The sequence below is a fragment of the Labrus mixtus genome, chromosome 4, assembly GCF_963584025.1.
Source record: "Labrus mixtus chromosome 4, fLabMix1.1, whole genome shotgun sequence".
Lineage (NCBI taxonomy): Eukaryota > Metazoa > Chordata > Actinopteri > Labriformes > Labridae > Labrus > Labrus mixtus.
The window spans coordinates 18,616,088-18,644,074 of NC_083615.1; the positions used below are offsets into that span (position 1 = coordinate 18,616,088).

The 27,987-nt window shown below is 43.1% G+C and overlaps 2 protein-coding genes across 3 annotated transcripts in view; both read right to left on the bottom strand.

Moving 5' to 3' along the window:
• Positions 1 to 27,987, bottom strand: part of ankrd27 (ankyrin repeat domain 27 (VPS9 domain)) — a 138,522-nt gene that overhangs the window by 34,874 nt on the left and 75,661 nt on the right. The gene's annotated exons all lie outside the window — the stretch shown is intronic.
• tdrd12 (tudor domain containing 12) lies at positions 194 to 27,458 on the bottom strand. The gene is made up of 37 exons (XM_061036981.1): positions 27,350 to 27,458; positions 26,536 to 26,700; positions 25,999 to 26,135; positions 25,625 to 25,744; positions 25,392 to 25,447; positions 24,677 to 24,762; positions 24,172 to 24,364; positions 23,954 to 24,018; positions 23,758 to 23,870; positions 23,597 to 23,662; positions 23,449 to 23,500; positions 22,539 to 22,648; positions 17,095 to 17,160; positions 16,933 to 16,989; positions 16,691 to 16,762; positions 15,619 to 15,679; positions 14,684 to 14,791; positions 13,078 to 13,263; positions 12,712 to 12,865; positions 12,462 to 12,589; positions 11,489 to 11,680; positions 11,187 to 11,315; positions 10,354 to 10,471; positions 9,884 to 10,023; positions 9,516 to 9,745; positions 7,359 to 7,440; positions 6,901 to 7,082; positions 6,496 to 6,703; positions 6,235 to 6,327; positions 5,580 to 5,752; positions 5,174 to 5,485; positions 5,007 to 5,065; positions 4,839 to 4,920; positions 4,309 to 4,422; positions 1,668 to 1,821; positions 1,476 to 1,536; positions 194 to 350 (listed from the first exon to the last, which is right to left on the bottom strand). The coding sequence occupies exons 1-37, from the start codon at positions 27,371 to 27,373 to the stop codon at positions 277 to 279; spliced, it is 4,422 nt and encodes a 1,473-aa protein (XP_060892964.1). The 5' UTR covers positions 27,374 to 27,458; the 3' UTR covers positions 194 to 276.

Below are 27,987 nucleotides of genomic sequence, written 5' to 3' on the forward strand. Positions count from 1 at the left end.
GTACATTACTGTCTTTATCAACTCAACTCTGTTTTATGTACTTATTAGTCAAAGTGTACTACCTATATTCACGCAGTGTTGAATCATTCAGTATTGTGAAGCACTTTTTCAGAAGCTCAATATGAAGAAATCTCCGCCTCCTTTCGGACCTCGCAGTTTCCAGTTTGAAAGACTGTCAGTATAATATTAAGAAGGTTGAAGGTAAAGTATAATAGAAGTCAAGATGTTTGTGTTGGGGAGAGATGTTTTCAGTTTCTTAGCGTTAGTCGTTCCTCTTCAGTCGCTGTCACTGTTGCTCTCTGGGTTCAGGTAGCAGTGGTCCTCTCCTGTGTTCTCCTCAAACCACACACCTGAAGACCAAAGCATGAAATATACAGACAGACACGAGTTCAAAGAGCACACCAGATCAAAGACAGGACCTCTCATTATTTACAAGAATCACAAATAACAGACGTTGGGCCTCGTTCACGAAAATATGTCATGTGTTGGTTAAAATAAATAGTCTGGTGTTCTGCCATCTCCGGCATCATCACAACCTTTCATTTTACTACCAACCTGTGTTTCTGTGTCTGCAGGGCCCTGCACTCATGCCCTTTTATGGGCATTAGTGGGCGGTTGCCTATACTAATTAGGAACAATAGGAACGCGCTTTCAACTAACGAACACACACAGAGATAAGAACACAGCTGTGAATGATTCAGTCATTTAAGAACACGTTGATGAATCTGACGGAGAGTCTTCTTAGAAATCTTCTTGAGAACAACATTACAAGATAATCGACCCGAATTTTGGCCCGATTCCCCCCTTCCAACCAAAGTCGGCAAAGGCCAAATGTTCTGACGCTTCCAAAGATGATGCTGCCAGATTCTACTGTGGTGTGAGATGTTTTAAGAGAATTAAAGCCGCCCCTGTTTGATATCGTAGATGTTAAACGATCAGAAGCCTGATGTGCGGGCAGGACACCAAGGACAGCCAAGCCCGTGAATTGTCACGTGGAGCGGAACAAAAGCCAATCAGGAAGCAAGCTGACTGAAGCAGGACGCACAACAGACATCACCATGGCGACAACAGCAAACACAAAGCATAAAGTTAGATGGATGTCATAAATTCAGGAACAACTTGTTGATTTGTGTTTCTCTGAACATCAAGAACAATCTCACTGACAGCTAGCCACATTTAGCCAGACCTTCATGTTTGTTTCAGTCGCGTTTGACCGAGGGAGATGACGAGTTCTGAGAGTGGAGACTCTAGTTGTTGGTGAATGAATCTGTTAGTGTGTGGCGTGCTGAGTCGGCCCTCTCGTTGCTCTCCACACACTAAAAGAACTGAACTGTTCAATCTGTCAGTCAATTCGTCGTCATGTGTGGGCTCTCTCACATTTTCAAAATCTTTCAGGGTGTGCCAAGTGAGTCTTAATAAAATTACTAAAATTCTTAATGCGATTTTGGTGAATGAGGCCCGATGTGGGTTCTTACCGTTCAGGGTCCTGTCCTCGTCCTCTTCAAAGTGCTCCATGTTGTAACTCACGAAGATATTCTGGAAAACAAAGAAACAACCTTGTGAAGTTCAGTTTGGCTTTGCAGTAATGATTTTTGTTTCTAATTTGTTGATGCTCAATTCAATTCAAAGAATTAAAATCTTCTATGGACAATCGACCTGCTCCTGACCTTGGTCTTCAGGAGTTTTTCCCAGAATCCCTTCTGTTGTTTGACCAGTTTGAGGACCGGCTCGTTGGACTTCATTTCCCAGCAGCAAAGGTCTGCAGCGATGTTGGCCTGAAGCTCCAGGTTGACTCTGTAGGTCCGACCGTTTACTCTGCCGCTGAACGCGATCAAAAGAGAGAGACAGAGAGAGAGGGAGAGAGAGAGGAGAGAGAGAGAGAGAGAGAGAGAGGGAGAGAGAGTTAACATGAAGAAGCATTATTGGGGTTTACCACACAGAGATCGGCAGCACTTCCATCACATACGACCTCCCATCGATCTGCAGGAAGTCGAGTCAATCCAAGCCTGAGGTCCACACACCAGCATGTCAACATGTCTTTGTCTTGTTCTGCCCCGCCAGCAGTCAAAGCAGTTTGTGACGCCATTACAGACAACAAATCTCACTATTGAGAAATTAAGGTAAGGTGAGGGTAATAAGGGTAGTTTTTGAGGATGACCAGGTCCCAGTTTGATGACCTGTTAGCTAGGATCAGTACCAGGATTTCTCAGATGGCATTCTGTTTCAGCTGTGGAGCGCTGGTCTATTTGAAGATTTATAAAACGTCTAAATTCTGTTTTGTCTGGTCCGTCTACAAGTTAAGAAGAGCAAACTACTCTGAAAAGTCATCTTTTCTGACCGGAGTTTGGTTTGACCCTTTGTGATGCAATGTCAGAAATCAGGAAAATATCTTCTCTAATGTTTAGTGTTGTAGTCAAGACCACACTAACCAAGAGCAAGACATACCCGAGACCAGAGCGCTCCGAGGCCGAGACATTTAGGGATTGAGACTGAGTCTAGACCAAGACCAAGACCAAGGCAGGGCGAGACTGAGATGAAACAAACCACGGCCATTAATATCACTGAAAAATCATCAGGAGATTGAACAAAATAAAAGTTTCCTCTTTTTTGATTTCCAGCAATAAAGTCTCTGCACTTTCATTTTTTAAATCACCACAATGCAAAAAGAAATCTCAAATCTTAGTGAGTTTGTTCATCTAACTTCTTGTTACAAATATGTCATTAAAAGCCACATTCAGATCCTGATCTCAATGGGTTATTTATCTGGTTAAATAAAGGTTAAATAAATAAAATTCACCTGACACGTCCAGATTAACTTTTTTATATTTATCTTCAAATATGATGTTGACCTCAATGGGTCAGGTGATACAGATTATAATAAGTGTAAAGAGATATCTTTATCTACTTGAAATTAGACAAATAGGCAGCACGGTGTAGTGGTTAGCGAGGAGGTTCCTGGTTTGAATCCCCGTCTGACAGGAGCCTCTCTGTGTGGAGTTTGCATGTTCTCTCCGTGCATGTGTGGGTTCTCTCCGGGTACTCCGGCTTCTTCCCACAGTCCAAAGACAGTCCAATACTCGTTAGGTTAACTGGTGACTCTAAATTGTCCGTAGGTGTGAATGTGAGTGTGGCTGGTTGTCTCTCTCTATATGTCAGCCCTGTGATTGGCACATCACTGATTTCTTCCTTTATGGAATATGAATTACTTTCCTCCTATCTGAGTCTCTGAATTTCCTTTTAATGCAAATTCACCACATGAAATGTTGGTTTCTGTTTTTGCCCTGGGAGTAAGTAAGCGTGCAGGCTGAGTGCTTTTTTGATGGGTTGCAAACAGAGTAACGCAGTAAAGGTCATGGCGTCTGTTAAAAACAAGCTACAGTATAAAAATCATACAAAATATTGGTTTCAAAACATTTTATTGCATTTGGAGGAATTCAGGGTTCTGTCCAAAAGAAGTTCAAAGTGATCACAGAAACATCTGTAGATACTGTTAGCTTTTAAAGGATCACTGCAGAAGAACAGCAGCAGCAGAAAACGGATGAACTCAAAGTATTGTATAACTTAACTGAAATGTTTTGGTTCCCATTTTGTGCCACATGATGATGTCACAGTTATTTGATGTTACCTTTGGTATTAAACAGTTGTTCAAAGTGAGAAGTGACGGACCTTTGTTTTCAGTTTCAGAACACAGGCTGTATAAAGAAATGGACAATGTAATGCCTTAATATTAATGAAGCCAAACCCAAACATTCAGAGCTCCCCCTGCTGACTGGCTGTAGTATAAGCTCCGCCTCCTTCATGTTAATAGATGGAACTCCAAACTATAAAATCAAAATACCCATCAGAAACATTTCTCTCAAACCCAGTTTTACTGTGATAGTCATCACACTGACTTGAGTTTAAATCAACATTTTTCTGAGATGAGTCGTAATTACAAAATAAAAAAGTATAAAAGAGCAGCGCCGTAACAAACACTAAACGCAGGAGTCGTTGAACTTTTAATAACTGATTGAGAACCTCCACAGACATCTTTGTATTTTGGATGAGGCACGCTGTCCATCTTTATATACAGTCTATGTGTCAAACTTATAGTCTTACGTTATTTGATTTGTTACCAGCAGATCAAAAACTAATATTATTTCGTGGTGAGCTCATATTTGTGTGTGTGTTTAATTCACACAAAGACTCGCCGTGCTAAACATGTACCCGCTCCCCCCGGTGTAAAGTGCTCGAGATAAAAAGCTCCACTGGATGCTGGATGTGAAGTGGAGCAAGTTAGCAATCATTAGTGGCCTGCTCCGCACAGACCTGTAGACGACTCTTTGGGGGTGAAAACCACAGCTCTGGTTCTCCGGGTTCATCAGCTTCACCGTTACAATCACAGAGTCGGACGTTTGGTGCCAGCGGACCTGAGGGTGGAAACTGAAACACAACTAGAGTGAGAATTTACACTTCTAAAAGTGTACTTCTAAAAGGCGACTTCTAAAAGCAATCTTCATACTGATGTCTTTCTTGGTTGGCATTGTTTGGAGGCATTAATATCTGTAGTTCCACTTGTACACTCTAAATCATCTACCAGAGACTTTTAAAGGGAAGATGGGGATTCTGTTATTTTAATACCCGGGCCCTTTTATTAAATGTTTGGGTTTTAAAATGATAAATCAGTACAGACACAATTTAGAAAGCTCCAGAGGAAAGGACTGCATTGTAATCTTCTGGAGTAAATGCCCACAATGACAGAATGTCCACTAACTGTGCTTGTTGTTGCCACGGACAGACTCACATTATAATAAGGATAAATAAAGTTTCTTAGTTAATCCAAATGATGCATCTTGTACCTTTTAGTGGAATCATCACAGTCGGTCTCATTGGGGATGGCAACCTTCTGGCTGCTGCTCTGATTGTCACCTGCAGGTCCACCTGCACACACAATGATTTATATCACAATCAGCATTTATTATTGAAGTGTAGATGATTCTAAAGATGAAATATTATCGTGTTGTCACCAGGGTTGACGTGAGCTGCCTGGCTGGTCGGGGGGCAAAGTTCTGTTCCATCTCCGATCCTGTGGATTAAATCATGGAAATCTAAATCTTTGGGGACAGAGTAAAGACCGCCTCCTCTTTTTAAGGGAAAATTAATCTAATAGGAGTTCATTAGTAAAGACACAAACCTCATGATCTGCTCAGTGGACTTCAGATCAGGAGTGTAGGAGTTTAGTGCTTTAGCTTCTTGGATAGACAACAAGGGTGTCTGATCACACACTGGAACTGGGTTTGGTTCTGCTGCTGCTGCTGGTTTTTGTGGTTCTGGCGGTGCTGGGACAAAGGACGGGATCACTGGAGACTCTGGACTGAGCGGCTCACATGGTTCGAGTTGAGGAGGGTTAGCGCGCCAGCTGACCTCGGCTGCTCTGAACGCTTCAGCCAGAACCTCCTCCTCAGCTTTGATCCTGAACTCCAGAGATACTGGACCATCTGTGGACCTGAAAACAACACCACTCTGCTTCATTCATCACCGTGGCGATGGGTGAAATATAAGGACCCACCACTCAGTCCACTTATCGAGTGCCTGCTCACCCGGACGTGTTGCCTGCCTCCTTGTAGCTGTCAGTCTTGCTCTCCTGCCAGAGCGCCCTCAGAAGGTTCAGGTGCTCCGGGTTGCTGACTCCCATCCCAGTTTTTAGGATCTCTGACTGCACGTTGTATTCATTGATCACAGTTTTCGTTCCTGGCACCTGACTCACACGCACCTTGAATAAAAAAAACCCAGAGGACAGTTAGTTGTCTACAGCCAACTGCGACCGAATACTGGGTCCTCATTTTTGAAAATATAAGGAGACAATACATTTCTGCACTTTAAAAACATGGGTGAGATGATTTAGTTTAACCAGAAACAGCATTTGCATCACTCTCTTTTAAGTTTTTTTGTGTAATTGTTTGTTATGCGAATAAAAGTCACCAATAACACAAACAAACAAAATAAAGGACCGGCGACTTCCTGCAACTCAAATGATTGTTTATGTTTAGTGGAGTCTCGTTGACGTGATGTGATGCTGAAGGCTGCACTCAGTGTAATGATGGTGCGTGCGTCAGTATTTGACAATGGTATAAAAGACGCAGCCAACCTTCTAAATGAACACATAGGTATGAGAAGTGCGTCTGGACGGTCACATTTGATCTGTTATTAACTGAGATACTTAATTAAGGAGATGACTGGCAGGTAGAAACCTACCATGGGGTCAATAAAAATGGTGTTTCCCAGACTGAAAACGGCTCTGGCTCGGTGCTGCTGACCTCGGATCTTCTGGCTGATCGCTCTGGTGACCTGTGAGTCAAAAACATGTCCAATCACCTGACACGACTTAACACAGGACCGACACTGCTCAAGAGCATGTATCTGATCCTTTGTACCTATGGATCAATTAACAGAAAACCCATCACAGAATAAGTGGTAATGTGTTTGGGTATAAAAGTGAGAAGGTGGGCAGGGAACCTTTGGGTGCCATTCGGTCTCTTTGTCGACTGGTTTCACTCGGCCGAGGATGATCTCCACAGCCTGACCCGGCAGAGAGTGGAACTGCTCCGGAAGCTGCAGGATCTGATGGGATTTGACCTCTTCCTCCTTCCCCACGTCAATAAAGCGAACAAGAACGCTGAAAATCAGCCGGTCGCCTTTGTCGGGGACGGACAGTATCTTTACCCTGCAAGGAGACACATGTAAATAACACATTCAATAGTGGTGGTCTAGACCACAGAGAGATCTGATTTCACCAATAAAATGTACAAAGAATTTAGCCTGAAGCTAACAGTGACATGCTAACTACATTACAAGGACTTTGAGCTGTGCAGTCTTCTTAAGTAGGATCAGCAAGTGAACGTATATTTCTTTATATCACACCTGTAGAAGACCTCGTCCTCCTCTACAGCGTACAACTCGCCCTCCAGGAGCTCTTTGGCTCTGGGTTTCTTGTCGGCGTAGTAAGAAGTCATCTCAGACAGCAGACTGTGGAAACCTCCCTCCTCCTTCCTGATGATACAGCCATAGAAGACTGATGCTGTCTTAATGTAGAGCGGCACAACCTGCCAGACACAACACAGGGTCAAGTTTTAACGACAGAGGTTCTTGTGGACAATGAATGAAGGGCAGGAACTGTGTAACTGTGAAGCTTAAAGACGGGTTGTTTGTGGATTTATTATTGGAGCCACTTCTATTGGAGTTGATTGAGTATTACTAATATGTATTTTCCAAACATATCAAGGTTGTGTCCTGCTGCTCCATGTAGCTCAACACAATACATTATAACACATAACCAAAGGAGAGGTCTTAAGTAAAGACAGAGATGTGAACGTCCTTACTTTTATAACTCCTGAGGCAGGGAGCACTGACTGATCCAGGCGGGGGATGAATCTGTGACGGTCAGGACACACACTGCTGTCTCTATAAAAAAACAATCACAGAGAATCAATTCTACAATTCACTTAGCAGACGCTTTTATCCAAAGCGACGTACATCAGAGAGTAAGTACAACACAAGCAAGGATCTAGAAAAAAGGGAACAATGTCAGTAAGAGCAAACGATCAACTTTGAGTTCGATTGGACACACAGGTGCTGACAGGCATTGCACAACATTGACGGCAGTTCTTGAGAGCTCTAATCAGTATAGAAACCATCTTATAAGTCATCGTTATCAAACAAAAACAATCATCACAACCATCATCATCATCAATAATATCGAGACCATCATCATTAAGTTAGTAGGTATTCATGAAAGAGCTGGGTCTTTAGGTTTTTCTTAAAGGTGCAGAGGGACTCTGCAGATCGAATGGAGTTTGGAAGTTCATTCCACCACCAGGGGGCAACAGAGGAGAAGAGTCTGGTCAGAGACTTAGGACCCTGTTGTGAAGGTTGGATCAGACGCCTTTCATTGGCAGAGTGTAGTGGGTGGGAGGGAGTGTAGACCTGGATGAGAGAGTTAAAGTAAGGAGGAGCCATTTTAGTCGCTGTTTTGTAAGCGAGCAGCAGAGTTTTAAATTTGATGTGAGCAGTAACTGGGAGCCAGTGTAAGGACATGAACAGCGGAGTGACGTGCTCTTTTAGGAAGGTTGAAGACCAGTCATGCTGCTGCATTTTGTATCATTTGCAGAGGTTTGCTAGTACATGTAGGAAGACCTGCCAGTAGAGAGTTGCAATAGTCGATGCGTGAGATCACAAGAGCCTGTACCAGGAGCTGTGTAGCATCTTCTGACAGGTAAGGTCTGATCTTCCTGATGTTGTACAGGGCAACATCGACATGACCGGGCAATCGAGGCTACTTGAACCTTAAAAGTTAGCTGGTCATCAATCATGACACCCAGGTTCCGGGCAGACTTTGTGGGCATGAGTTTGGTTGTTCCAAGCTGGATATTGATCTGTGGTTGCATAGAGGGACTGGCTGGGATGACAAGGAGCTCAGTCTTTGAAAGGTTGAAGGTCCCGTTCATTCATCCATTTAGAGATATCAGCAAGGCATGATGAGATTCTTGCAGAGACTGTAACATCGTCTGGTGGGAATGACAGGAAGAGCTGGGTATCATCAGCATAGCAGTGGTATGAGAAGCCATGAGAGTGGATTATTGAACCAAGTGAGTTTGTGTATATGGAGAAGAGAAGGGGACCAAGCATTGACCCTTGAGGTACCCCTGTGGATAAGTTGTGCGCTTTGGACACTTCTCCCTTCCACGACACTCTAAAGGATCGCCCAGAGAGGTAGGACACGAACCAGCAGAGGGCAGATCCTGAGATGCCAAGTTCAGAGAGCGTGGATAGGAGGATTTGATGGTTGACTGTGTCAAAGGCAGCAGACAGGTCTAGCAGTAATAGAACTGAGGACTGACCCGCAGCTCTGGCAGCTCGTAGCGATTCTGTTACTGACAGTAGTGCAGTTTCAGTAGAGTGGCCCCGCTTAAAGCCTGACTGATTTGGGTCAAACAGATCGTTTCTGGACAGGAACTCAGAGACTTGCTTAAAGACTGTGCGCTCAAGTATTTTTGACAGAAAGGGCAAAAGAGAAACCGGTCTGTTGTTTTCAACCTGGGCTGGGTGTAGTGTGGGTTTTATGAGCAGAGGGGTGACCCGAGCTTGCTTGAATGCGGTGGGGAACACACCCGTTGACAGAGAGGAGTTGATGATATGCTTAAGTGCAGCATTAAGCGGAGAGGAAATGGTCTGCAGGAGGCTTGATGGTATTGGGTCCAGAGGACCACATGTGTGTCTTTTATATGTAACAAAGAAGAGAACTTTATCATCTCAAGCTGAGCCGCAGGTTCAAAGCATGAGACAGAGATTTTAAAACGATGCACGAAGTTTACTCAGTAAGCTCATCTTCTCTGGGTAACAGCGCCTAAACAAGCGTGATTCATTTGTTCAGTCTGAGAGAATAATGTTCTGAAGGTTGAGCACAAAATGTCCTTCCCGTTAGCTTTAAAAAACAATGTTAGTAATTTGGACACTAATCATTTTAATCATGACCTGACCTGCACACGCCGAAGCTCTTGAGGTGTTTGCAGAGAGGCCTGGTGGTCTTCTGGTCCTCTCGGGCCGTGTGGACACCCTGGGCGAAGGACAGCAGCTCAGAGGGCAGTGGGGCATTCGTTCTTATCAGGTAACGAAGAACCCCGACTACATGACGGGCGTTCCTCTCAGAGATCAGCAGCACGGACCTTGTGAGAGACGGGCTGCTCTCTGATTGATTGAGGGATGGAACCTTGGAAGAGGTAGAGAAATCAAAATGATGACAAGAAATAACATCAAGGACATATTTTAGCTGAAAATATAAATAGCTGAAAAAATAATATATGCATTGATCATTTATCCAGAATCAAACGACCCTTTTTGCTCTCACCCATTCAGAAAGGTCCCTAAAGTTCTCGGCCATGCAGAACAGTCGGCTGCCGAAAACTTTAGGAGATGTGGGGAAGCTGAAGTGCACCACACAAGTGGCATCTCTTATGCCGAAACACCTCAGGCACTCGTTGGTGGTCACTGGAGTTTAAATGTGGAACACAGCGGAATGAAAGAGACAGAAAGATGTCAACGTTCAGGAGGGAAAATCAGTAAATGGATCAGAATGTCTTCACAGTTAATTAAGTTTTGTCCTTGCCACTTTTACTTGCTAAACATTATAAAGTGCTTAGCTCATGGTGGATAAATATGGGGTCTCTGTTAATAATACAACACAGAGTAATGTCTACAGTCTAAACCTGCTTTTTTATATAGTCTGAGATCACTTTGATTATGCATTGTTGTTTTACAAATAAAAATTGACTGATTGAAAGTTCTGGAGGTTGTATAAGGTCCTCAGAATCTGTTTACCTAGAATAAGGTGAGTGCCGGGGCCAATGTCTTTCCTCCACTGCTGGATGACAAAGTCGAAGTCATGAGTTAACCCCTCGTGGGTCATGAGGCAGAACACCGACTTGTTGGACACGGCCTGGAGATCAGAGAAGAAACTGATAAACTCCTCTTTGGTTTCTCAGTCAGGTTTCATCAGTTTTCCTCTTTCGATGATATAGAGATGTAGTGTTGTAGTCAAGACCACACTAACATAGACCAGAGTGCTCCGAGACCGAGACCAGACCAAGACATTTAGAGATCAAGACCAAGACCAAGGCAAGGTGAGGCCAAGACAAGACCAAGACCATAAATATCTCTGAAATATCCTCATGCTGCAGGGGGCGTGTCACTCACTTAGACTGTAACACCGGGAAGGTTGCGGTCGTAATCGGGGGATAAAAATTTAATTATGAATGAACTGAAGTTACATGTTCTTTATATTAAGAGGCGATTTCTTTCTAACCACAGTGATGACGTGGACTAATAGCCCATCATTGGTGGTCTTGACCGGTCTTGATTTCAAATCCTGAGTCCGCCCAGTCTGAGACCGAGACAATACCGAATAAAAATGCTTTCAATTCCAAGACGAGACCGAGACCTTCAGAAAGTGATCTCAAGACCAGTCTTGGTACCAAGACCAATTTCGAGTACCACAACACTAAAGACAGGTATAATGAAAGAGATACAGGCTACCCATTAATAACAAGTACACATTAACAAAGCTGTCCAGATGATATCATTATATTCTAAAGATTTTAAAGATAAAGAGCAGAGATGTTCAGTATATCTAAAACTGTTTTAGTTGTTTTTACCTTGAACACATTTTCCACCTCCTGAGCAGAGTTGGCTACAATCAGAGTCTTCTGTCCGACATCTGGGTTGAAATCCAGCGAACTGAGCAGTACAGAGATCTTACTGCTCTCTAGAGTCATGAGGATGATCTGTCGGGAGAGAAGGCGTTCCTTTAAATGAATATGATCATACACTTAATCAGAAGTTATACAACATATTAACCCATATATAAATGTATTTAGCTCTACAGACGTTATAGAAAGTTTGGTGAGTAACAAGCCAAAAATACGATTTTAATTCTCTGTGGTTTAATGAGACGGACCTGGTGAATGTTGCCGTACAGAGCAGCCTCCTCTGGGACAGTCAGGACAATGCAGGGGTGTGGCATGTGATTGGCTAACAAGCCCTCCATGTGACTGGTCCATCTTTTGGCAACAGCAACGAGCTGCTGGGGACAGGAAGCCTTCTGCTCGCTGGAGGTCACCTTCTGGAAATGCTGCAAGATGGTCGCCATCTAAAAGGAGAGGAGTTTTATTTGTAGACTCATCTACTGCACAGCAAACATCGGGGTGTCCATCAGGAGAAAGAGATCAGATGGGTCGAATGAGCTGCTGTCCATTTTCTTATGAAGTTTAAAAATGTGACACTAAGATGTACAGCTCTGCATGATCAAACCCTGAGATATAGCACTGACTTTCTGACCCTCTAGAGATGTTTTCACAGATGCAGTCCTGAAAAGATCTAGATCATTTCAGGAGGACTGCTCTGGATATTCTCCTGACCTGTTGTTCACACATGCACCTCACAGCGGGAGACTATCCCTGTCAGACAGGAGGGGGGGGGGCGTCTCCTAAGGTAAGACGTGACATAGAAAAAAGACTTATTCCTCTTATCCCTCATCTCCTGATCTTATTTCCAAAAACAGACATTTGTTTTCCAGCTGTCTGTTTTCTGTCTTCATTAGATCGATAAGATCTCAAATAATCAAACAGGAGGAATCAACTGTCAGTTGTGAGTGTTGTCAGATGTTGTCATTTTTTTGTTCAGTCCGCGCTGTAGGCTGAGAATTATTTACACTCGTCTGAAAACAAATTGTTGTTGCTTTTCAGAGTCTTAACGAAGGTCGTCAAAATATCTCAGTACTTTGGAACCGTCACTAATGAGTTTTAAAACGACACAATCTCAGATGTTTCAATGACTGATGCTTTCCAAAAATCACTGTCGACCCCCTGATGTTATTTTCAGGGAGCTGGTTAACGTCTGCTGGTTAGCGTGAATGATGAGCCGACTGTCACCTGCTCCGGAGCGAGAGTGAAGAGCTGGTCGGCTTCGTCCAGCACCAGGTGGTACAGACGCAGGAACAGGAAGCAGTGGCAGGACAGCATACGGACCAGACTGAAAGGCGTGGTCACTAAAAGCAGGCCTGACACAAGAATAAATGTTTAGGGTACCATATGAAGAGCTTAGTTTGAAATAATCATAAAAGTGTCACTAAAATGAAGTTAGAATCTGACCACTAGCAGACTGAGATTGTGCTTCGCTCACAGTTTTTTGGGATCCTGATGGTCTTTGCCTCATCTTTACCGACGCCTAGCAGCACAACAAAAGGGTGGAGGGTGTGGGCGACCTTAGTCTCATCCAGTAGGTCGTACACGGCCTGCACCTTCTCCCAGCCTGGACACAATAACACCGCTATGGGCTGGAAACCAACAAATCAACACATAAAGAACAGGTTCAAAGGTTATAAAACTGAACTCTGACACAAGTCTTACAAGAACAAAGTTACTGGCTGAATCAATCTACTGGAGCATTTGCAAAACATTTGTACTAAAATATGTAAAAAAAAAATTATAATAAGATCCTGATGATGCAACCTTAAAATGGCCGCTTGTTGGATGTCATTGGACTCACCCCTGCGCTGGAGGTGAGGGAGGTAAAAATGGAGTTGAGCAGGATGTGGGTGAGGAGCGGGGCGAGGTAGCTGAGTGGCTGGTCGGCGTTGGGGGAGACGATGACAGTGTTGCATCCTCGAGCCACAGCTGGCCAGCTGTAACAGTCAGCTGGAGACAGACTGTTGTACTGTTTCCTCTGCAACACCTGCAGGCAGATCGATCGCTGTGTGAGTCTGCAGCGTGAACATGTAGCTTTGTCTTAGCGTGAACACACATCTTCCCCTGATACAAAATTTACAACAAGTAAAAAAATCTGTATTACTTAATAGTTTGCCGTCAGTGACAGACACGGGTGATCAGAGGAGGGTCACTGATTGATTTACCACCCACCAAAGATCTCCCTCCATCACTCTGTAGTCTGACTGACACCTGTAACTGTCTGAGCTCCGGTCTGGGGGAGAATCTGAAGGAAACCAATCAGTGGTGGCATCTAACTTTGAAATGAACAACTTTCTTACTTTGGCATGACTGGGCTGAAAGCAAAACATTACACTCAGCCACATTTTGAAAGATGCTATGACTACATAAGAAGACTCTTATTGTTGTACAGGCTCCATGTTTAACGAGAGTTTGCCGTTGCACCAGCAGGTTCCTTTGTTTGTTGTGGTTTAATTGTAGATACTTTATTCATCCACGAGGGGAAATTCTGGTTTAAACTCTGTTCTTGAGAGACATGCTACTCACACACAGGCCTGAAATACACACATGCACAAACAGGACCTGTGGACATGCATTAGTGGAGAGATGTCAGAGTGAGGGGGTTGCTTCACAGGGAACGCGCTACAGCTGTTGGGGTTCGGGCTGGCACCTCGTCAGCCACCATACTTCCATACTTTGGTCCGTACCGTACCGTGACTTGAACCAACGACCCTCCGGTTCCCAACCAAGTTCCTACAGACTGAGCTACTGCCGCCCCAAAAAAACTGACAGGGAATCACTTAACCTTGAAATTATTACTGCTAGCATCAACCAGGCATGCCTTTGTTTACCTGGAAAAACAGATTGACCTGCTTACAAGGAGTAGAGCAGCTAACAGAGAACGTAGACAATATCACTGATTTGGAATTGCTGGAAGACACTACCAGACACGACTTTCCACAAATCAAATTCACACGAGACCCAAAGCCATACTGCCTCTATCATTTATTTTTAAATTGCAGTCTGATTCAGTAAATCACTTGATTAAAACAAGCGTTTTGTGACTTCTATTTGAGAAGTGCAGGTTAATAAACTTGGCCCTGAGATATAAAAAGCGAGAGGAAAAGAATCCGAACAGAAACATCATCACAGTCCAAAATCTCCTCTCACATTGTTTTCAGAACAAAATAATTTTTTTTTTTTTCCAACCGAGGTAAAAAACTCCAAACAGACATTTTGAAGAAATAATAAGATATTTGTGATAACAGCTTGTTAGTGTAACTAAGTAGATATTAAACATATAAATAATATTTAGTGTGACACAGGACTGCTTGTTACTCAGTCTCCTGTTCTCCATTATTAAAATAAGTCATTATAATTGAAGGGACATGTCGACAACTTCAAACCCTGAACACATCCTTGTTTACCCGGCGGAGAGTGTCTGTGACGGGGGCATCATCTAGGCAGGAGCAGGGCTCCACTGGGAGGGCGGAGTGCACCAGAATCCCACTCCTCCTGGGATCAAAGTGAACAACCTGAGTGAGGCAACACGAGAGATTCATGAGCAATGAATGGATATCAAAGGTTAAAAAAACTGTAACTTATGAGTAAAAGAAGAACTGGTACTTAGCACAGAAAATATAAGCTACATAATACATGTTTCTATGTCATCATCGATAAACTGACATGTCTCAGGAGGCAGCTAACATGACAGAGAATAAACAGTCCTGGTCTGCTTTAACCATGGACACCAACACAGAGCAGAAGCTCTGACTGGATCTACAAAACACATGCATGTGCACACATGCACTCCTGAACATTTCAAGAGAATTTTAGGACTGCCCCAGAAATCCTCCTGATCTGGTTGTTCACACATGAAGCTAACAGTGGCAGACCATCCCTGTAGGACGGGGGGAGGGGGGTCTCTGAGCGGACAAGGCCACAGAGGCCGGTATACAATGCCATAACTTGAATATTTGTGTTAATATCAATGCTACGTGTAGTTGAACAGAATCTCAATCTGAACTAAAGAGTGGAGAAGAACATACTGGAGAACAGGAAACATAATGCAGCAGGTTCATTAGAGCACAGAGATGGTAGAGGTGGCGTGCAGACAGTTTATGGTCGTGCAGCGATCACAGGGAATAAACGTCACCACCCCCTCCCACTCGCTCCAGGTGAATTCTCCTGATGTGTTCTCACATCAGCTCACTCTGACTTTCTGCAGAATAAGTACGAGGAGGCTGGAGGAGAAACTCCAGGTGAAGAGAGAAACATGTGTCTGTTTGTGTCACACATGCAGCTCACCCTGAAAACTTCAGGAGTGTGGAGGTGTGAAAGCACTAAGAATGTGAGAAGATACCTCTTTGTCTTCAGCGTCTGGATCAGAGTTCAGGGGCTCTGGGTTCAACCATTCCAGAAGGCTGCAGGGACACAACAGAACACAGTATGGCTTCAATACAAAAGATAAAAAACACACAAACAAAAAAACTTGAAGCAGAAAAAAATAAGCAGCTTTCAGCCACCACAGAAAAACTCACATTATTTTAATAAGGGACTGGAGTGGTCTTTAAAAATAGTCGTTTTGTTTAAGGCCAGCATTCAGCCCGATAAAGACTTCAGAAAAACACACATATGGACTTCAGTGGTAAATGGACTTGAGCTTGTATATGTATTTTCTAGTCTTCAGACTACTCAAAGCTCTTTGTCACACCGACACATTCACACACTGATGGTTGAGGCTGTATTCACACGCCGCTGACGAAGCAGTGGGAGCAACTTTGGTTTAAGTGTTTTACCCAAGGTTATGTTTTCAATGAGAAGAGTGTTTGCAGCAGAAAGCGGCCGTCCAGATAAAAAACACAGCCCTGTTGACGTCAGCGAAGCTTTTTTCCAAATGTATGATATTCTCTGTAGTTCTGCCGCCTACAGATTGTCTATTCTTACATACCTTGTATTATTCTATTATTGTATTTTTTCTCCCTTTATTTAACTGATGTACATATCTTTGATTTTTAACTTTTTGTTATTTTTGATAATTATATTCCTGTTTCGTGAGCTGTTGTAACAAAAACATTTCCCCCATGGGGGATCAATAAAGTTTATCTTCATCTTGATTGTCTTATACCCACATCCTCTTTGATCTGAGTTTGCTGGAGTAAACCATCTCAAATAAAAAACATTGCGTAAAAAGTAACGGAGCAGTGTTGGTCATACAGCGGCCGTTGTCAACAGACTGTTGTCATAGAGACAGGATGGACTTGCAGCGTTTTTTCTTCTCAGCGCACAAACACTTCATGCAAGAGCTCCTGAGGGCACAGCCAGCGCTTTTCTGCCCAGAAAATACTCAAGGTGGACACGGGGCCTTAGTGTGAGCATTGTGTCATCCTGACAAACCAACAGATGTGAACGTTTTTCTCTGACTGGAAGCTCACCGTGAACAGACCCGGTCTTCTTCACTCCTCCACGTCTTGTCTGCTGCTTCAGACTCTACTGATGTTCTCCCACTGAACAGAGAGGAGACATCACTTCAGGCTAACAGGATGAACATTTCACATTAAAAGGATGTGTCTCGTTTCCTTTCTAACATGTTATTCACACTGTGTTGTGGTCATGCTGTCACAGATTGTGGTTTGAAGTTCGCAGAGAAGGCTACAAGCAGAACATTTTACTCTACCTTGTTTCCTCTTCAATCTGACGGATCTCATAAAAACCTCCAGTTCCTCTTTGTCCACTGACAAATAACAAATAAAGCCAATGTAAATGTTTGATTTACTTCACATCAACACAATCAGCTCAGTCATTACAGTGTGTATTATTACCGCTCTAGCTTCCTCACCTCACACTGAGAGATGACGCCTCCTCGTGCTGTGTAACCGCCTCTCTGTCGTATGAAGGGTTCAACCTGTGGGACGAAACATTCAAGGGAAACAGTTCAGAACAGTGTGACAGTAAGTTTGGTATTAAGAGTGAAGGTCTACTGCTACCTGGCCCTGGTAAATAAGTAAGTGACAGTTTATTCATTAAAGAAGTAACGCCTCATTTGGACTGGATTCACGTCTTTGTTTGTGTTTTAAAGAAATGTAAATTGTCCTGATTTTAAGGTTTTTAATCCCCAGCACCTTTTAAACCTGTCTTAGAGTTTGTCCTAAAGGTTTTCCACGTTGACCATCCGACTCTGCCCTAACGGGTTCATTTTAAGTCTCTTCTGAAAATCAGCAGCAGGTGTGCAGCTTTTATTCACTGTGGCTGTTTTCGAAACCGCATATATACACTATACTACTAGTACATACTGATTTGGCCAAAATGCAGTATGCAGTTTGCGAACAACTGCGAGATCCGCAGTATGCCAAAAATACCAGGATGTCATACTGATTCGGGAAAAATGTACAGTATGCATCGGACCAGTCTACCTCGCGTACTGTCTCCCACAATGCAAAGTGCCAGGTCAGAGATCAAAATGCCGGAGCGCAGCTGTTTGAACTCATCGGTGGCGGTGACTGAATATCTTGCCACATCATGGGAATGAACCAATAACAAATATGACATGTTCATATATTTATAAGTCTTACCACCTCAGATTTTCCTGCTTTGTAGACTGGACAAGCAGCTGCAATTACAGAGTCCTTGGCTTGCTCTATTACTACATATTATTCACATCTGAGTAAAAGTTAAACCTGAAGAGCATTGTGTATAAATGACAGAATATATGAGAGATCGTAGACTTGTTTTATTTTAATTATGTTAATTACCTCCAGATGGGCTGTTGTTTACTTCCACATTCCAGGACCAGAAACCAGTTTAACCATGCCAAGCACACTGCAAATAACCGACGACTGGCAGTCATACTACTGTTGAAATCATCATGATTTATATAGTAGTATGTAGTCCGCGGTTTCGAAAACAGCCTGTGTCCTTGAAAATGATGACGGCAGTCATGATAACTAGATCAATGATTAAAGTTCCCATGAAATGAAAAAAACATGTTCCAGGTTTTAATCCAGCTTTCCTGTTAAATATTCATTTATCTGACAAACACATTTTAATTAATCATCATATAATAACTTTATTTTCTCTCCCTGTAAAATGTTTCATGTGTCTGATGGCTCATCCTGCACTCAGAGGCGTTCACTCTTTTTCGACCAATTAAAAAGCTTTGCCCAAAATACATCAGTAACAGACTCTCAAAGTTCCCTTCATGGGGACTTTAAATATTTGGTGACTTGCTATATGAGATTGTTTATTTTCAGAATAAGATAAACAATCTGAAAGAAGAGAACATGCTCTGGTTTCCAGTTATTCAGACCTGGGAATGACTAAAGTCATATTCCATATTTCTCCATGGATCAAAGATGTATTTGAAGAGTTTATCCTGGACGCACACTGAGGATGTTTCATGCTGTATGATAATTATGTGTTTCATGTGTGTGTGTGTGTGTGTGTGTGTGTGTGTGTGTGTGTGTTCAGTTTTAAGTGATTTATAACTCTGAGTAGGGAGGGTGGTAGGTTCCTGGTTTGAATCCCCATCTGACAGGAGCCTCTCTGTGTGGAGTTTGCATGTTCTCTCCGCGCATGTATGGGTCTCTCCGGGTACTTCGGCTTCCTCCCACAATCCAAAGACATGCTAGTTAGGTAAATGTGTGTAGGTGTGAATGTGAGTGTAGCTGGTTGTCTGTCTCTATATGTCTGCCCTGTGATTGGCTGGTGAACAGTCCAGGGTGTAACCTGCTTCTCTGCCAATGACAGCTGGGATCAGCTCAAGCCCAAACAGGATAAGCGGTAAAGATAATGGATGGATGGGAATCTGAGTAGCAGTACGGTTTTTAACTAAAGCCGTTTTCACATATGCACTCCGGATAATATCTAGATAATTACAGGAGGACTTCTCCGGAGATTCTCCCGACCTAGCCGTTCACATATTCTCCTCACAGAAGGGGACTTTCCCTGTCAGAGGGGAGGGGGATCGGGGGATTTCCTGAGGTAAGACATGACGTAAATAAACAACGCGGAAGTAGCAGCCGAAGCAACAGAGTCCGCTACACAACGTTATCATGAGAATATTTGCCTTTATATCAATGCTATGTGTAGTCCAATGGAATGACAACATCCACAAAAGAGCGGAGAACAACATACTGACGAACAGAAAACAGAATGCAGCTGTTGGGCCATGCAGGCTTAAGACAGGCAAACAATGGACTTGGGCCTGCATCTCTTTGAGAAGCCTCATTTGAGTTATTCACTGGGATCACAAAGAGACTTAAAGGACTCCTACTCCCAGAATCCCCTGCAATACTTCATACCTACGTGTGAGGAAAAGGGGGGGACCTGAACCCCTCTCTTCTCATTCGAGGGGACGTAAGGTAGACCCCCCATGAAGCAGGCCAGGCTACAAAGCTCCAAGACTTCCATTGCTCTCTCTCTCTTTCAACGCGCTGACTTCAAGTGTTCGGAGACACAAGCTCACCTCCTGTTTTCTGCAACAATCTCCCTTTGTTTTAAGTTTCGGCGCGCAGGTAATCCGCGTCCGGCAGTGTTCTAAATTCCGAGCTCGGATTGTCCAGTGAACACATCCCAGTTTCTCGGAGAGTGAGACTATAACAGATTATCAGAAAGATAACGGTCTTATTCCGTCCTGCAACGAAAGGACATCAACGGACATCTTTCCAGTCGACGGAGAACCAACGAAGCCGCTCTCGCCGTAAGGGACCCTCGCCGCCATCAAACGCTTCTGCACCAGGACGGACAGAAGATCTGTTCCATCGCCGGGCTCTTTTTCCCTTCACCAATCGCGGGCAAAGCGATTCACAAGTGAGGCTTAATTAGGTCTGGGCAGAATTAGCTTTAGAGAGTGTTTTTTGAATTGTTTGATGCGAAAACTGCGTCCTGAGTTTTACCTGTTTAAAACTCTTGTTGTTCCTGTTTCGGACCGCCGCGTCCTATATGTGTTTAGCGTAACAGCGTTATAACCGGGTATTACTCTTCTGATCAGAAAGGCCAGTGTATACCATCTTAACTTGAATTCGGCCATTGGTTTGTTTCTGTGAATGAAAGGGAATTACTCCGAGTTGTGGCGCGGGATTTGAACTGTGATCCGGCCTCTTCAGGCATGCGTTTCTCTCCTTCTTTTCTCCTCCTCTAACTAACGCACACACACACATTCCAGTGTAGACGCACATCTGGAGACTAACTCCACCACCGCGGCAGTACACACACACACACACACACACACACACACACACACACACACACACACACACACACACACACACACACACACACACACACACACACACACACACACACACACACACACACACACACACACACACACACACACACACACACACACACACACACACACACACACACACACACACACACACACACACACACACACACACACACACACACACCTCTACACTCTTACTCCTCTTCCACAAGCCTGTTTAATGTTTGATTACTTAGATTAGTTTATAATAGTTATTTGTTTGATTAAGTTCATTGATTTTGGATTGATGTTGCTTTGTTTAAATAAATTCTGTTATAATTTAAGAGAGCAGTTGTTTGTGATTACTGGTGTATTTGCATTGTGATATGAGCTGGGTGCAAGGGCTTTTTGTACGGATTTCACGCCTTCACGGGCTAAATATGTTGTTTGTAATAACCAAGAAGGTGATAGGGGAGGGACTCACCAGAGGCCCCACGATACGATATTATTGCGATTTAAACATTTTGCGATATGCTGAGAATCGCTATACAATATATTGTGATTTAACTTTTTTAACTACCGTAAAATCCGGCGTATAAGACGCACTTTTAATACCTATTTTTTCGTCTTAAAAGTTGGCTGCGTCTTATACACCGGTGTGACCAATATACCAGTACAAAATACTGAAACAAGCGCCTTCATTACAGCGGGGCAGCAGCCACTATCACTGCAACCTGATGCGATTAAAAACACATCCCCATTCCCCGTGTATTGAAAGCCGAGTGCACGCTGTGCTGGGAAAGACGGCGACACAGACCAGGCTGGCTGCGCAACTTTTTCAACATCTTTTCTTCCTCACGAGGTCATAATCATGCATTTACAGAAACAGTGGTATATTGTTCCGTAAATAAACATTGTGGAGTGCTCTTTTGATAGAAAGAGTCCTATATTAAAGTTAAAGAGTGACCAGCGGAGTCGGGCAGCGCAGCTCACAAGCTAGGAGTCTGTGCCTCTGATTCACAACTTTCCTTGCAGGCTGAGAGCTCAACTACCGTACTGTAGCTAGTAGGAGAGCAAACTCCTGAAAGTGAAAACAGACGGAACTAAAAGAACGACACAGCTGCACAGAAACTGCACGTTGTTGACATCGCTTAACACAATATAAATGAAAATCGTCATGCAGGAAAACAGTTCTCTTTAAGAGACCTTCAAAACAGGGTGCGTCTTATATACCGGTGCGATTTATATTCCGGATTTTACAGTACACATTTTGTCCACAAAACTAAACTAAATCAAGAACTGTTTGGTCAAATAAGAAAAAATGCTCAGTCTATTCATCTCACTTCAGTCTTTTTATTTCTACACAACGAGAGTCGAGCCCACAGACCGAACAACACTGTGATCAAACTAAAACCCTGTAAAAGGCTGCATCAACTTCACAATCTGAACCGTTGGTATTTCAGTCTAATCCAACTTGAACATGATTTTTTTTCTAAAAATCGTCATACCCCTCACCAGAGTCTATTAAACACTTAATTACACACACACACACGCACGCACGCACGCACGCACGCACGCACGTAAAACATGAATATACTCCTTTTCTGGCCTGTACTCACTGTAATTGTATCATTAGTGTATTGTCTGTTGTCTTTTTGTCTACAAAAATAAAATTATGATAATAATAACATAAAATATTGATACTTGGTGGCCATGAGACGATATAATATCGGCACACAAAATATCGCGATACTATGCGGTATCGATTTATTCCCCCACCTCTAGAAGGTGACTGTTGGCTTCTGCTGTTTGAGCCCAGAAATGTTTTTCCTCAAGCTGGAAATATGTTTGGCTTTTAATGAAAACTGGAAATTGACAAATTACAAGTACGCACAAGGAGGAAAAAATAAATCAACTGTATCCCACAATCGAGTCAGCATGAGTCTGCAGATTCGTCATTAACACAAACAATGCAACTGGAGAAAACCTCTCATTCATAACCAAATTTAAATTTTAAACAAAGCTACTCCTGAACATGTCAGTGACCTCAGAGAAAGAAGAGAGAGCTTTATTACACTAACTGTGTTGTTGTAGTGGAAGCATGTCCATCGAGTCCTGTGCAGGTGATGGTGGCTGAAGCGGTCTCTTCAGGTTGACAGTCTGTGAGCTCCTCCTGCTGACTCACCTGGAAAACGTGAAAATAAAAGTTTTGGTTGTGGATTCATTCTTCAGGAATGCATAAAATGTTTTAAAACAGACACATAAATGTGAACAGATCACAGAGGGTATGAACTGAGGCTTAGTGAGTGTGTCCAACAAGCATGTGTTAGACAATGTGACAACAGCACTTCAGCGTTATCACTCCTGATGAATGCCTTTAGCTTGAGAAACTCTCCCTGGGCTCTAACATGTAATAATAATAATAAAGTTTATTTATAAAGCACTTATCAAAACCAACGTCACAAAGTGCTTTACAGAAAAAAAGAAAAATTCCCAACAGTCAAATGCACAACAATAAAATCCTATTAAAAGCATGAAAAATAAAACAACAAAAGGGAAACAACCGAGACAAAGAAAAACATCCTGGATGAAACAAGGAAGAAGGCCTTACTATAAAAATGTGTTTTTAAAAGTGATTTAAAAGAAGATACTGATATAGCTAGTCTGAGATCCTCAGGCAGGTCGTTCCACAGCCGAGGAGCCCGAGCTACAAATCCTCGATCTAGATAATTACAGGAGGACTTCTCCGGAGATTCTCCCGACCTAGCCGTTCACATATTCTCCTCACAGAAGGGGACTTTCCCTGTCAGAGGGGAGGAGGATCGGGGGATTTCCTGAGGTAAGACGTGACGTAAATAAACGCGGAAGTAGCGGCCGAAGCAACAGAGTCCTTTCGATCACCATTAATTTTTGGTTTACACCTGTTAAAATACTGTTACAATAGTCTAATCTTGAAGATATAAAAGCATGAATGATTGTACTCACAGCGGGAGCCGCTTGCTGAGAGCTGCTGCCAGGATTCAGAAACTTCAGAAACCTTTGGGTCAAAGAGAGCGAGCTGTCAGTATCAGTCATATTAAAAACATTAAATGTGTTTCAGACATTTACTGCGTTGATTGATGTCATCACTCACCTGAACAGGCTGAGGTTTTTTGTCAGAGCTGCAGCCAGAGACGAGTCTGTCTCCTCTGATGAGTCACTAAACATGAGAGCAGCTCAGTGAACTTCATAAGATACAATAAAAACATATACACTATAAAGAGTCTCCAGCTGTTAAAACCTGGCAGCGCTCACCTCTCTGCAGCAGCAGCAGCGTCCAAGCCGTTCTTTGATTGGCTACTTGAAGAAAGTTGTTCATCTGTGGCGCTTGTCCGGCAGCCGTCCTCACAGGTCAGATCATATTGTCTCTAAAGCAGCAGAGAGGTCTGAGGTGAGGATGTGTTAAAATTTACTTCAGAACATACACTGACACAGCGAGAGAGCTGCTGACCTGAGGTGAAAAGGGAGCCGTCAGCCAATCAACTGCTCCGCCTGCAGCCAGACCTTGTGACATCACTGAGGAATAAACCAGATAAGAGCCCCCAAATCAGAGTCACATTTCTCATTTTCCCAAGTCAAACCCTTTGCCAACCAGGTATGATCATAACGCGCCCCGCCCTCTGTGCTGTCCATGCATGTGTTGAAACATGTGACTATCTGTGCGTTTACCAGGAGGTGGTTGTGTTTGTGCTGTCGGCATGTTTGCAGCTGTGCACAGAGTCCTTGAAGGGCTGAGCTGCTTTAAAATGCTGGACGACAACATGACAGGGCATTGGTCCACCTCATCCAGTTGGCCGCCATCGGCTGACTCTCTGATGTAAAACGCAAACTTCTTGACCACCAGGTCGTCGTTTACACAGATCTGAAACATCGACAACGTCTTGTTTGTGGTTAACTGTTGTTTAAAACCACGAGCTCCGGCAGCAAACTGTACAGAGAAATGTGACTGAAGATAGACAAAACAATTTATTGTATTATTGTATATTGTACAATTTATATGCAAAGAACTGTCAAAAAAAGTATAATAAATGTTCATCGTTCATCATGTTGATAACGTTAAGATAAAAATGTGTCATGTCGCAATGTCGTCAACAAACGATCAGCAGATCCTGTGCATGTTTTTATGTCTGCATTTGAACTCGTTCTTAATGAGCGTGACGGAATAATAGTTCACCTTGACGTTCCCTACAGTGAGGTAGAGCTGGATGGAGGTGGAGTCTGACTCCGACTCAAGCAGCACAGCCTCCGTCAGAGTCGACGCTGGTGGAGACAAGAGATGATAGAAAAAGGAACATTGAGGTTTTAGGCCTGGTTAAATATCACTCTCACTGTTAAACAGTTTGGTGGGGGAAGCAATAAAATCCTCTTTTAAAATCAGCTTTTTGTGCCCATTTTCACAACATATCAGAAAGTTTAATCACTTTGTACTGATCTCAGAATCTTTGTTGAACGTGAATCATGTTGTTGTCACTGGAAAATGGAAAAACAACAGCAATGCCTGATAGCATGTTGTCGCGATATTGATATGATCAAGTCGGGCCTCTGCAAGAGAAATGTACGGACTCTATATGGGAGAGAACCATGCCCCTGACTTTAGCATTATCTTTAGGATGAATACCTTGCCTATGGGATAGACTAGCACAACTGGCTTAACAAGACACTATTACATGTGTGTTCCTATACAACATAGGCTTACTTTGCTGCCCTTAATCACTGCAGGAGAAATTATTTCACCAGGACAGACCTCCAGGTGAACATGAAAACTGATAGACATATACAAAACAGCTGCCATAGTCGATGGTTGATGTTTACTAGCTAAAAGCGCATCAAATGTTTCCTTGATGAGATGAAATGGACAGAAATAAAGGAGAACACTAGACGTTGCTCACCTTGCAGCAGGTTATGCAGGTAGAGTGTGGCGGAGCTGTCCCACTGAGAGGATGAACTGCAGAGGAAAGAAATTAAGAATAAACTGTTCACTTCACAACACAGAGATAAAGTGAGTCAAGGAAAATCAAGAAAGGATGTGTGTGCATCACAACTTAAGAACTACTTTATTTATTTTCATGGATATTTCACAAATCCATCAGCAGTTCTGAGGTAAACATGAAGCAGGTCTTACATGAGCTCTGCCATCTCCTCAAAGACGGACACTCTCAGGGTCGAAGGTTTGAGTCCTGCCAGGTGAAACCTTCTCACCCAGAAAGGCAGCTGGAGAAAGTTCTGCACAGCAACTCTGATCCTGTTTAAACAGCACAGAAACACTATCAAAGACAGTCCATGATTATCTACCACATAAAGACTCTTTGATGTGACCTTGTGGGGTTTTTTAGGTTTCATTTTGTTCCCCCACATTTTCACGACCCTTTCAATACACTCTTTAAGACAAGTAAGAAAACAAAAACGTCCTCTGAAAAAATAAGCCTTGTGTGTGGATGATTTATTCATATGGCGGTGGTTAAGTGAAGAGGAGGGGTGGACTGGATCTGGACTTACTGATCTGACGACACGACGAGTCGTTCTCCATGGTCGACCAGGAGGCAGCGAGCCTGACAGGACACTGAGCCCATGATGATGGACTCCACCACAGCCCGACACCACGACTTCATCACCGACCAGTACACCACACACACCTGAGAGGAAATACAGCACATAGAGGACGTTATCTCTGTTCGTAATTCGGCTCCTGAACACATAACCCAAAAGCTGCTTATGTTCCAAAACCAACTCAGCCAATGAATGTGGCAAAAAAATAAGAATACAATTTAAAAATGTAAGACGGGGCATTATAAAAAAACCTTAATCTAGCATCTTACTCATGAACCGTCTGGTTTCTTCTCTTGTGAAAAAAAGCTGTTAATACTGTGATTAATACTAATGTAGAAAAGAATACCATATCACTGCTTTAGCCCCATCACCTTACTAAGACATCAAATTCACATCAAGTCCAATAAGGTGTCAAACGACGCCCCTCCCCCCGCCTCACTCAGGAGTGTAAACCTTTGTGAAGGGAGAATGCAGGTGTTGCATTACCTGTCCCTCTTCTAACGATGTGGGCTTCAGCTTGCGCAGGTCCTGAGTGACGTCGTGGTAGAAGAGGTTCATCTGAGCAAGCAGACTGTCGTACTGTACTGCCGTCTCTGCGTCTCCACCCGGACCCCGGACAACCCGACCCCAGAGACAGGACGGGTTGTCAACCTGCAGAGCCCAGAAGAAATGTCGAATTTCACTGATCCACTCTCTAGTTCACACGATTTCCAGCTCTACTATCCTTGTTTTGTTCCATTTGAACCTTTTTACATCAGTGGCATGAAGTGGAAAGCCTGGACGTGTAGTGTGAAGGCTCTCACTTTGAATACAGCTGAATTAAGATGTCATATTATGAACCAAAACAGGCTTCTCTGAATTACTTTAAGAATTTCTGATTTTTTTTTAACCAGAATCACCGCTGTGACATCACAAGGAGAGCACATTTGAAACAGAGCATTTTTCTCTGTGTTGTCAGACTTATGCAGACCACAAACAAAAGGACTGGATGGATTTACTTAACATTGTGTGGGTCCGTAGACACTCAGGTTACCCAAATATATGTTCAGAAACACTGAAGAAGTGGATTTTTCATAATATGTCACCTTTAACTGGAAATCACCCTCAAGCTTTGTGACAGAACAATAAATGTATCGTGAACCGAGTGAATGTAACATCCCTAATCTGTATCTGGACACAACTGTGGGGATCCACATAAATCAGGTGTTTGCTGAAGTTTAATCCTCATCAATCTTCTTCAACGTGGCGCTCACTGGCATTTAGCGAACTTTGGTGATTAGTCGGTGAAAAGCTCACTTACCTTCAAAATTAATATTTTCAGCATCGTGTACGAGCTCGTCGACAAACACAGCGGCACTAAAACAACACGAGAAACAGAAAACACGACTTCAATTATTGATTTACAGCTTCAAATAACGAACCAACGTGAAGTTGAAGAAGCTGTTAGCTAGCCAACCGGCGTCAAGATAAACGAGCTTTAACTCGCCTACAAATGTAATTTAAAAAGTACCCGGGTGAACGGGGCTTTGCATGTGATTGTATGAATTGTTTGTGTAATATTTTTTTTATTCATGTCTTGTTTTACCAAACCTTTCTGTTTTTTTCCGAGAATGTGGCCGGCAGCGGTTGGTCCATTGGAAAATGTGGTGTACTTCCTTTTCTGACCGATAGCGGTCGCTATGGAGACGATTGAGATCGCTATGGAGACGATTGAGATCGCCATGGAGCTATAGATAGACAGAGATAACTTTAGACAAGAGTGCAACATCATAAACAACCAAAATATTCACATAATACTAAAAATGAAACAAAAACACACACGCGTGATTTTCACAAGGTACAGGGATGTTTACGGTCGCAGAATGACTTTCAAATTCACCAGGTGGTCATGATGGTTATTGTATTGGTTGTTCATTTATTTATTTATTTTATTTACCG

Excerpts from the sequence above, each read along its gene's own strand:
- tdrd12 (XM_061036981.1), bottom strand. The coding sequence starts at position 27,373 with ATGCTGAAAATATTAATTTTGAAG. Across the intron at positions 24,365-24,676 it reads TCACTGTAGGGAACGTCAAG|ATCTGTGTAAACGACGACCT; the intron begins GTGAACTATTAT and ends TCGATGTTTCAG. Across the intron at positions 13,264-14,683 it reads TCACAGACACTCTCCGCCGG|GTGTTGCAGAGGAAACAGTA; the intron begins GTAAACAAGGAT and ends ATCTGCCTGCAG.